The sequence below is a fragment of the Trachemys scripta genome, chromosome 2 (assembly GCF_013100865.1).
Source record: "Trachemys scripta elegans isolate TJP31775 chromosome 2, CAS_Tse_1.0, whole genome shotgun sequence".
Classification (NCBI taxonomy): domain Eukaryota; kingdom Metazoa; phylum Chordata; order Testudines; family Emydidae; genus Trachemys; species Trachemys scripta.
In genome coordinates this window covers 225,617,142-225,628,595 of record NC_048299.1, presented here as the reverse complement: position 1 = coordinate 225,628,595, position 11,454 = coordinate 225,617,142, and the positions used below count along the sequence as shown (strand labels likewise).

The 11,454-nt window shown below is 44.8% G+C and overlaps 1 protein-coding gene across 1 annotated transcript; it reads left to right on the top strand.

Moving 5' to 3' along the window:
* Positions 1–11,156, top strand: PRDM14 (PR/SET domain 14). Its single transcript, XM_034759581.1, has 7 exons — positions 1–556; positions 850–906; positions 1,001–1,158; positions 1,496–1,766; positions 3,759–3,961; positions 6,751–6,852; positions 10,929–11,156. The coding sequence occupies exons 1-7, from the start codon at positions 1–3 to the stop codon at positions 11,154–11,156; spliced, it is 1,575 nt and encodes a 524-aa protein (XP_034615472.1).
* The last annotated feature ends 298 nt before the right edge of the window (positions 11,157–11,454 follow it).

Genomic DNA, 11,454 nt, shown 5'->3' with positions numbered 1-11,454 from the left:
ATGTCCCTGTTTCTAGCCGGGGATCCTGCCTCCAAAGACCAGACTTACGCGGGAGAGACCCTCCGGACCAGCCCGGGGGACATCGCCGCCTATTACCCGCCTCTCCTGCCCCCCGCCCAGTACCTGGAGGCGCTGGGGCGCCCTCCCGACCTCTTCCACCCCCTCAAATCCCTGGGAAGGCTGCTCGCCACCTCCCCGCCTCTGGCCCCCTTCAGCTTCGCCACGATCCCGGCCTTTCTGACCCGGCCCTCGGCCCTGCAGGGCGAGCAGCTCTGCAGCACCCCGTCCCCCTGGCCCTCCTTCTCCGGGCTGGCATCGCCCCGCAGCAGCCGGGCCCCGCCAGCGGGCCCCCCGCAACTGCCCAGCCAGGCGGGCGAGCTCTTTCCCGGCCCTGCCAGGAAGGGCCGAGCGGCGGCCGCGAGCCGGCCCAGCGTCCAGGCCGAGCCCTGCAGCCCATACCGCTTCAGCCAGGAGGATCTGCGCGCCGTGCTGTACGGGGCGGTGCGGGGCGCTCCGCACGCCGCCTCGGGGCTGCGGGGCCCAGCTGCCAGCTCGGGTAAGGCATCCCCCGGGGCCGTGTCAGTTACCTCGGGGGAGCGCGTCCCTATTGGCCCCGTCTCGGTTTGCTGAGTCCAACCCCCGCACGCTGCTCGGCCCTTTGAATGGACCCAAGCTCACGAGCGAGGAATCGCCTCTTGGGAGCCCGGAGCCCATCCCGGCGGCAGGGTCACACCATTCCGCTCAGCCGGACCGGGCTCCCCCCTCACTGCCCGCAGCTGTCCAGTGCAATGTGTGTGTGGTACAAACGGCTCGCCTGGGCTAACCAGGGGGTTCCTGTTCTGTTCGCAGGAGATGCTGCGTCTCACGCTCCGCTGCCGGACAGAGAGTCCCTCCAGTTACCCGAAGGTAGGTGGGACCCTAGGGCTCAGGTGCATTAGGACGCGCTCGGCTGAGCTCCTGATTAGATCGTCTGTATTTCTGTTTTCCTCTCGCCTTCCAGGTTTGTCCGTGTTGCAGACGCTGCACGGGGAAGTTCTGCAGCTGGGGGTGTTCTGTACCCACCTCATCCCCAGGGGCGTCCGCTTCGGCCCTTTCCAAGGCAAAGTGGTCAACACCAGCGAGATCAAGATTTACGATGACAATTCCTTGATGTGGGAGGTAGATGGGCTCACCCCTAGGACATCACACTGGCTCGGTCATTGCACCGAAAAAGGCTCTTTGACTCCTTGCTACTTGGGGTGGTGGTTTTGTCCTCAACGCCTGCAGAAACATGGAAAGAAAATAATCAAAGCCTTGATCCAGCCCCCACTATAATCTTTCCATTGACTTGAATGAGGAATCCCAAAGAGCAAGGACATGTTTGATTGCCCACATAGAGGCTTTATACGTGCAGGGATCCATGTAAATTGTGTACAAACGGGTTACACGGGGGAAGGTTTCTAACACCCAAAGTGCTAGGAAACCTGACAGGTTTCTTTCCCCATGTTTTATCCAGATTTTCGAAGATGGTCGCTTGAGCCATTTTATAGATGGGAAAGGAGCCTCGGGAAACTGGATGTCCTTAGTAAACTGTGCCCGGTTCCCAGAGGAGCAGAATTTGACAGCTATTCAGTGCCAAGGCCAAATATTTTATGAAAGCTGCAAAGAAATCTTACCCAACCAGGAGCTGCTGGTGTGGTATGGAGACTGTTATCTGCAGTTCCTGGGCATCCCCATCAGTTTGAAAGGGGCGACAGAAGGAAAGGGACCCCAGCAACAGCCAGAAGGTCAGTCCTGCACAGAGCCCTGTGGAAAGGGTTGTTCCCATTTCTCTGTGGACCGGTAGATTCTTTATCAATGCCAGTGATTATTTCGTTGTGATTATAATCACAGAGCTGCTTGTGTTCTGAATGTTTCGTTTCGCTTTTGCTTAGAACAAGACCATTTCAAGTGAGTTGCAGATTCCATTTGTGTAAGAATCTCTATTGCCTATTTCCATTTATTTTACATGAATTTCAATCTCCGGTAAATAAATTAAGCCTTTTCCAACCTTTTTAGGGGTTCTGCTTCCAATTCAGGGCGGAAACTTTCTACACGATTTAGTTTAAATAGAACCATTAGATTAAATACAATTAAAGTGCAAGGAAAAGGACCCATCCTTCCATTCCTTTACTTATTTGTTCAAATCTTAAAATCCTGAGGCAGAAATTCCCCGGAGGTGCTGAGAAGGCTGAATATTTATGACCAGGGTAGCTACCGACTCGGCGCAAAACTTCTCTGTTTGAAGACATTTGCAACCGACTCAGATCGCAAAACAGGGATACAAAATCAACAGCCAGCTCCCCAGACTTCACGCCATTTACTTCGGGTAGCAGTCTTAGTTTTAATTTGCTCTCGGAATTTCTATTGTGAACAAAAGATGTAATTTAGCACATAAAATTTAAGTGTTTTACAAATGGTGATTTCTGCCCGCAAAGAACGTGGAAACTAAAGTAACTCATGTTTGGGGACTATGGTCCCGTTCTTGATCTCTTTAAAATCAGTGGCAAAATTCCCCCATTGGCTATAATCGGCAAAAGAGGGCCCTGAATCAGATTTATATTTAAACATTCTGGCTCACTTGCCCACACACATTTTCATACCGTTTTGATCGTCAGTTGTAATTTTCACATTCACATTCTTCATAAAGGGGGCAGACGGTTTACACAGTAATCAGATGGTGCCAGGAAAGATGTGGGTGTCAGAGAAGACGCTGTCTCGTGGGGAAGACAGGATTCCAAAGCGAATAAATAAAAGACATCAGTTTTAGGTAGCAACTCTGTATTCTATAGAAAACATGTTGCATTCATATATATATATATATATGTTAGAATGATACTATATGAATGTATCAGGGAGACAGAATCACTGAAGTATGGTTCAACTGACTGCAGCAATAACAAAACCAAGTGATTCTGTGGACCTCTGAGTATCTAGTAATTATCATTCTAAGGTTGTTTAACCCTGACAAAGGATTTCATTTTAAAGCTTGACTATTTTGGATTTGTAACCATGGGAGGAATTGATATCGAAATACTTTTGTCATACGAAGGAAACCAAGGAAATTGTTAGGATCTGTTTAAAATACAGTAGAAACTTTGAGTCTGAAAACAAAAACACACACTTGTGTAGTACATAATTGACATTACTTTTAAAACTTCAAGCAACATATGCAAATTTATTTTTAAGTGGAAAATGAAACACACATTGTCAGTACCAATATTGGTAAGTATATAACCAAACCAATGATTTATCATGGGTAGGGGGGGGCTGTTTTATGTTGCAAAAGTCAGGTTTGTTTTGTCAGATATTAATGTGCAGTAGTTGTTTTACGTCGGGGTGTGCATTCAGACAGAGAATGGAGATCTCCGTTTAGAGGTAAGAGACAGAAGGGGTGAAAGCCTGACCTCACTGAAGTCAATGGCAAACGCCCAGTGATTTCAGTGGGGCCAGGATTTCATTCAAGAAATATTTGTCTGCGCCACACTCTTATAAATATGGTAAAATGTAAGATCACAAAAAGGAAATTCAGGAAGGTGCTTAGCAGACTTCAATCTAGTTTGTAAACTCCATTGTATTTTTCTAACTATGTTGTAATTCTTGTTTACAATTATTGTAATTCTAAAAAGCTACAATTCTCCTTGGTTAGGTTCCAGCTCTGAAAGACAATGACATTTGAAACTGACAGGCTATTTACCTCCAAGTATTTAAGTGATGGCACTTTCCCTTGTGTTGCACAGAATCTGGGGAGAGTTACAAATGCGAGAGATGTGGCAAGGTATTTGCTTACAAATACTACAGAGACAAACATCTGAAATACACTCGCTGCGTAGATCAAGGAGACAGAAAATTTCCGTGCCATCTTTGCAACCGATCGTTTGAAAAGAGAGACAGACTGAGGATCCATATTCTTCATGTCCATGAGAAACACAGACCTCACAAGGTAAGGATTGCATCTGTTTTGTTTTGTTGTGTTTTGTTCCCCTCTCCAAGTTTTCCTCTTACACTCTGGGTGATGGTTCCTGTATGAAATCTAGGAGCAAATCCAAGGAATTGTCCTAGACCCCTCAATCTCAAATGACAGTTGTAAATTACAATCCCTCTAGGATGTTTAAATGCTGACATTTAAAGAACATGTACACCTTGAAAGCATATCACGTGCTAGTACAATTCATACCACACCATGAAAGTACCTGCAGCTTTCCACGGGGCTCCCATTACAATGTGAACTCACCCAGTGCTGGGGTAGTTTGAAATGGACAAGATCTGAAAGCGAAGTCAGTGTACAAGCGGGAGGTGCATTTGGAGAGGACTAGACAACGAAATAAACAGTGATTTTAGATACCCGGCCAGGTTTCCATGGCATGGATACTTATTGATAAGAATAAAACATTTCACACTGTTAACATATAGATTCCATGATGGTCAGAGTGGGACAAGCCTGACTTTGAATAGCATCCATCCTGTTATGGGAAAGAGGGTGTGTGTGTGTGTGAGGAGGTTAGTTGTATTTAATTTACAACCACGTATCCCTTTAAGGGTTACCATGGTTTGTAAACTGTTTTGCCGCTTTTCTCTCTGAATTCCCAGCTCTGTTCCGCTAAAACCTCCCCTCTGGAGCAGAAGGGAGTTAAAGTGTGAGCTGGCACCAGCAGCTCTGAATTAAACCAATCTAGCAAGGACAGTTCTGCCGACTAGCCCGGCAGCGAGGAGGCTGCTGCCCCAGCCGAGAAGTCCTGCTGCTCCGAAAGCCACAGGCACACAAAGGAAAAGTAGGACGATGTTAACAGGAGTTCAAGGGTTTCTCTATGAGGCTGAGCGTTTTTCTCTTGCGGATTATATTTGTCCCAGTTAGCAAAGTCTGAGGGCTCGAGTTAGCGAGAGTGTCCGCCAGCTCACTTTCGTGCCTACATTATTCTAAACCGTCGTAGTGGTTGTCTGAACTGTTGTCATGGGATGTATTATAAGGTTAATGATTTATCTGTTTGGAGGCTGAGAGCAAGCAGCACGGAGGATTACAGAGATGATCCTACCAGGAAACAGTCCATCCTCCTTATGAATACTAGCACCGATCTGTATCATCACAGACAATTACATTTCCTGACTCAGGGGCTTCCCATGATTGCTGCGTGTTTGTATCCAATGAGACTCTAGTTGTAGCTTTGGGACTCTGCTTTCTCCTCATTTCAGCTAGATACTTTAAATAGAAAGGTGGCAGAAGTTTAAATCTAAATATCTAGAATATTCTGTTATGGGAGCAAATCTATGTTGTGATATTTGGCTAGTCTCCACCAAATACCTTTCTGTAGGCATAGGCTTCTCTCAGATGCACTGGCAATGTAAAACCAAGGAATTTTCATAACTGCTCAGTCAGGATAACCTTCCGAATTTTGATGTGACACAACAGAATATGTAATATTTCAACAACCTCTTACTTTCATATGAGCTGAAATATCATCCTGACTATTTTATAGTTCCTCCTGAAATAAAGTGAACTTCCCAGTGAAGGTTGTTATAGCTAGATCAGCAATATTTCAATGTAATAACAGTACAGTAATAGTATCACACTGATTTAGAAATAGGGATTAGAGATTTAGATTAAAATGTGAGTGTATTAAATAAGTTTTGGAATGTTGCGTCATGGTCTTTCTTTCTTTCTTTCTTTCTTTCTTTCTTATGCATTTTTCTTCTGCATGCAATTCATATTAAATGTCTAAACAGAAAGAAAGATATTTCTGTTTAGACATTTAATGTGAATTGCATGCAGAAGAAAAATATTGCAAGCCAAATCAGCAGAATGAAAAATCCATTGTGCATAGACTTTACATTCAGTTAAGTGCGGGCATGTTTTTAATGCAAAGGGTATATACTGAGACGATATATTGTTTAAATTTTCTAATTTATTTTTAAAAATTACTCTGGTCATCACCAGTCCTGGCTGAGTTTATTTAATATTATGGATGAAAATTTCACTCATGCAAATCATAACTGAAAATTACAATTCATGTTGAAGTCCATGCCAGTTTTTCAATACACTTCAATAAGTTTTGAATTGGGCTCTATTCTATCACAGGCAGCTACAGAATATGCATCACATTATTCAGATTATTACTTATTTTGTTAAAAGGAAGGCAGTGATCTTTCAGTTTAACTATGTGGGTGGGAATTCTGAAGACCAAATGCTCTTAGGATTGAGCCTTGGATAGTATAATGAAATGTATGAAAAAAAAATTTTAAATATAAAAATGGTCTTTTTTCAAAAATGAAAATTTAAAAATATATTTTTGGATTTTTTGTGATTTTTTTTTTAATGACAATATTTATTACCCCATTACCATTATTGAAATGGTGGCAGAAAAATGTTCACTTACCAAAACCACGGGTTTTCGTAAACAAACCATTTCAATAATTTTTTTATTAAAATTTAATTTAAAAATATTGAACCTTTTTGGAAAAATGTAAAATGGGTCCATTTTTAACCCCACACAGTGGAAACAACTTAGAAATTGCCCATGCTTTTACATTTGTTTTTGACCAGCTGTAATAAATATACATTAAAACATTTTGCCACTTATGAGTTAAATTAATTGTATTAGTTAGATTTATGTGTTTGTGTGTGTATCTACACACACACACACACACACATCTATCATTTTCAACAGTTATTGGCTTGTGCTCTGACAGGAAATCCTTAGCTGTTGTGTGTTTGTGTTAACTTTGTTTTCCTTCTAGTGCTCAGTATGTGGGAAGAGTTTTTCACAGTCCTCCAGCCTGAACAAACACATGAGGGTGCACTCCGGAGAGCGGCCCTACAAATGTGTGTACTGTAACAAGGTAAAGGAAAATCCAATCCTCTTCAGAGCTGGCTTTCTCCCATAGATTACTCGTAGATTTTCAATACTGCACAGTGTGACCGGGTGCTTTTCTTTGTAGTTCTTTTTAAATTATTTTTTCTACTTCAAGTACTATGAGCCTCTTTTTATAGGTTTTTCAAACCACCCAAAGAAAAGAATCCACAAATTGGCTAAAATTATTACTTTGTTTACTTAATGAGAACTGTTTTTAAAAAAGAAAGTGGAAGTGGTGTGGGAAGGATGGTTCTCTGGCTCGGGCTCTGGACTGGTACTCAGGTTTAGTTCCACCTTTAACTACAGATTTCCTGTTTGACCTTGGGCAAGACCGTTCATCTACCTTGTGCCTCAGTTCTCCACCTGCAAAATGGAGTTAATATTAGGTCCTTACCTCACAGGAGGGAGGTATGAGGATTAAATCTATCAATGCTTGTGAGGGGCTGAGATACTATGGTAGATACCTAGATAGAAACGTATGGTTTGAACCACTTCATGGGTCCTTATTGGCTCCCCTTCAGCATCAAGTAGTAATTGAGCTTATTAGCACTACTTGATGAGTAATTGGTCTGCTCCACAGGCCTGATCCTGCAGCTCTTATTCATATGAATAATACCTACTTGAAGTCAGTGGGGCTATATGTGAGTAAAAATTACTCACATGATTAAGGTTTCAGAGTGGTAGCCGTGTTAATCTGTATCAGCAAAAACAATGAGGAGTCCTTGTGGCACCTTAGAGACTAACAAATTTGTTTGGGTATAAGCTTTCATGGGCTAGAACCCACTTCATCAGATGCAGATGAAGTGAAAAAGTTTTGTATGAGGCATCTGTACACAGGCAGTTCTTTGAAAGAGCCAATTAGAAAACATATGTTGTGTAGCTTTGTTTAAAAACCTCAGCTTCTAATACTGCTCCTGCTCATAATCTAACCACTTCCTTCCATGGCTTGATATGACAAAGATGCAGCTAAAAGGAAGGTTTGTTACTAATCAGAGCTTGGATAATACATTTTTGTGGAAAAACCCATGGAAGGAAGCTTTAGGGAGGAAATTTCTGTTCCTCTCCTATTGTTCCATCAGGATGTGTGTGGGGTTTGTGTCTCATGGAATAGGCAACTGCAATTTGGTGATCAGGGATCTCTGTATAGGCACAGGAAATAGGAGTGTGGGGGTTGCTGCAGCACCCCCAGGTTTTATGTGGGGTCCTGGCTGCGTACGCTGGGTCTCAGCTGCTGACCCTGTGTCTGGGGTTCCACTCCTGGCTCCGTGCCTGCTCTCTGCTGTGGCCCCAGCCGTGGCCCCTTTAGCCCTGCCCCCCCTCCTGGAGGCCTGGCCCTGCTCCCGGCCTCAGCTTGGAGGGGCAGGGGGCATGGTCAGGAGTAAGGGGGCACGAGGTAAAAAGTTTGGGAATAGTTTTGCTGGCTTTCAGCACCCCCACTATAAAGAACATTCCAGCCCCTTTGGATCTATGTGAGGTCAGGCCCCTCCACGTGCAGTTTCTCTGCTCCTGATGGCCTCCCTTCCCTTATCCTGTTCTGGCAGCAGCAACTCTGTGGACCTCCTGAGAAGCTGTGTGGAAGAGATACAGTCTGGCTTTATTGCTTTTCTGCTTAACCTGTGTGGGACTGGGGAGAGGAGCCCTTACCCATTCTCCCCCAACTCTTTCCCCCATCCCTGACCTCCTCACAACCTGGTTCCTACCCCTTCCTCTAGCACGCCCTGGACCCAGGGCACGTCTGCCAATGGCATCTGGGAAGGGAAGGATGGTGCTGTGAAGGCAACTGATCGCTCCTTCTACACAGAATGGGGACAGCTGCATGTAAAGGATCTGCTCTGGGCTGAAATGTTACATGAACATTGTTAGGACTCAGGATGCTCAGGGACAGTCTGTCCTGTCCGTGGTTTGCAGAAGTCTCAGCTAAAATACTTGATATACTTTTAATGAGAAGTTACTTTTGTATACAAATTGTTGCAAACAGGTGTAGTGGTCTGATTGTCTCCCGCTGCAGCAACGAAACTCCTTGGGGTGGGTTTTGTCTGTGTTCTGCTCTCCCAGACATTGGCACCCCAACCTCTTGTGTGAAGTGAAATTTCATCCTTAACTTGCTGTTCATGAGTACAGATGGCAGAGCTTCTACCAGAGTGAGGGAATAGATCTTTCTGTGTAGTGTTGGACTTCTTTCAACATTGAGCTCTGGCAGTCACAAAAGGAGTCCCAGTGAGTCTCTTGTTGGCAGATCAGACTAGGGCTATGTCTACACTACCACTTTTATCGGTATATGAGAAAAAAACACCCCCCCGAGCGACATAAGTTACACTGACAGAAGCACTGGTGTGGCAGGAGATGCTCTCCCGCTGACATAGCTATCACTGCTCACTGGGGGATGGGAGAGCTCTCTCCTGTTGGCATCTACACAGGAGATCTTACAGCTGCGCTGCTGCATTGGTACAGTTGTGCCGCTGGACAGTCTCTAGTGTAGACAGGGCTAGAGATCACTAGTTCTCAGACTGTAGGATGCAGTTCTCCCAGGGAGTTGCCAGTAGATTTCTGAGGTGGTGCAAGTCTCTCTTCTTAATTCTCTACCATTCCAGAACATTAGTTGCTCCTCCTAAACACTCATAATTTCTCTTGCCTCCCCTAACTTACTGCTACTGCTCCAAAGTAATCTTGCTTTTTCCGGCTCAGCCAGTGCAGCTGCAGCCTTCAGCTGAGGAAAGTGAGGCATGGAGAAATTCAGTAACTTGCTCAAGGTGACAGTGGAAGACTGTGGCAGAGACTGATGCAGAATTGAGGTTACCTGACACCCAGTCCTGTTCCTTAACAACAAGACCCTTCCTCCTTTCTCTGTATATTATGTACCCCCAAGTTCCTTTGCACTCTGAGTATCAAATCAAATGACCTAGAGGTGCAGCTCTGCTTGGAAAGCAATGGCTGTTGGTGGTTAGGTGAAGAAGAGATTTGTGGGTAATGCAGCTACACTGATTTATAGCACCTGAGGAGATAGCCAATGTTTTTCTTGTGGGTGGGTGAAAGGGTAGTTATTTGTTATGTTCAGTTGATCCTGCTGGCTGCTAGAAGTGCTTCCCTGCTGTCAGTTGCTTGTCTACATGCCCTGTTTGGAGTCGTGAGGCACTATTTGCTGTATGTTAAGGAGGACAGCTAAGATCTCATTAGAGCAGAAAACAGCAGTGGTGCCTTTTCCCACCAACCTCCATGAAGAATAGTAGTAGGGTAGGAGAATGTGTAAATGTGCTGAAGTAAATGTTCTGTGAGTAAGGGAGAGAGAGCAGGGTTGGGAGCTGTTTCCTTCAAGGAAAGGAGTAAGGAATGTTGGGTGGTAGAGAAGGAACAAAATTAATTAGGCTAAGAAAAAAAAAGAGACAAATGAGACCCCTTAGTTCTGGTCCACTGAATTACAACCCCTTATATGTGAGTACCAAAAAGGCAGCGTTAGCAGTGGTAACCCAATCATTTCTTTGCTTTTATTAATTTAAATGAGACCCTTTACAAAAATAAAAACTAGATTTCTTTTGTGTGGGTTAAGTTCTTGAAAACAAATACTGGAACAAGGGAACTGGGGTAAAAAAACCCCAATATCTAATAAATACACAGCTAATTAAAGACATTATTGACCTGACCCAGCCTCCTTTGACACATGGAAAATATATGCTGGTGTCTTCCAGTCAGAAATGTTTTCATTATAACCAGTGAGCCGGATTTTCTTCCCTCGCTAGTGTAAGGAGTCCACTGACTTTTGGTGGCATTAGCTCTGATCTATGCTCACTGGGGTAGGGGACACGGGAATCAGCCCTTGAGAGTCCTGCTTCTATGGCTTCATTTCTGAATGAGCAGAATAATCTAAGGGCTGTTCCAGCAATGGAGTTTCTGTTGCCCTTCTGATGGGGAACAGGTTGACCAATGCTTCAGTATCATGCTAACCTTCCTATGTATGTCTTCAGTGCTGGGTGGGGGTGGAGCTTTTAGGAGAGATTGTTTTCTAGACAATTGTATAACCGCTTTTAAACTCTTTTCTCCCTCCCTCCATGCCGGCCACCTCTTCAGGCATTCACAGCCTCCAGCATCCTGCGCACTCACATCCGCCAGCACTCGGGAGAGAAGCCCTTCAAGTGTCGACACTGTGGCAAAGCCTTTGCCTCCCATGCGGCCCACGACAGCCACATGCGGCGCACACACAGCAAGGACAAAGGCTGCACTTGCACCGTGTGCGGCAAGAACTTCCTGGAGCAGGAGGAATTCCGATTCCATATGAAGTTCCACGCCGCTCTTTAGCCAGCAGCCCTGCGTTCGGAGCTGCGTGTAGCTGTGTGGATGTGTTTGGTGTGTACGTTTCAGAAGATGAAATTCACCCTTGTGCCAGAGAAGAGCCCAGGGCCTAGGCATCATTTATATCACCTCATGGATGGCTTGAGTGGTGCTTTGGCCTTGTGCTGGGACCTCCACAGGGGTGCATCTCCCCTCAGATAAATGTCTTTTATGTGAATGTGACCATGAACGTTTTTGTGCTTCCAATGTGATGTCTCCATGGACTGTCCAGAATGATGTACAGAAACTCCTTGGCTGTGTTGTT

What these genes read in the sequence shown, in the direction of transcription:
- PRDM14 (XM_034759581.1), top strand. Translation starts at nt 1, where the DNA reads ATGTCCCTGTTTCTAGCCGGGGATCCTGCCTCCAAAGACCAGACTTAC. An exon ending in GGGCCCAGCTGCCAGCTCGG is followed by an intron (nt 557 to 849) that starts GTAAGGCATCCC and finishes TTCTGTTCGCAG; the next exon opens with GAGATGCTGCGTCTCACGCT. An exon ending in ACCCCAGCAACAGCCAGAAG is followed by an intron (nt 1,767 to 3,758) that starts GTCAGTCCTGCA and finishes TGTGTTGCACAG; the next exon opens with AATCTGGGGAGAGTTACAAA.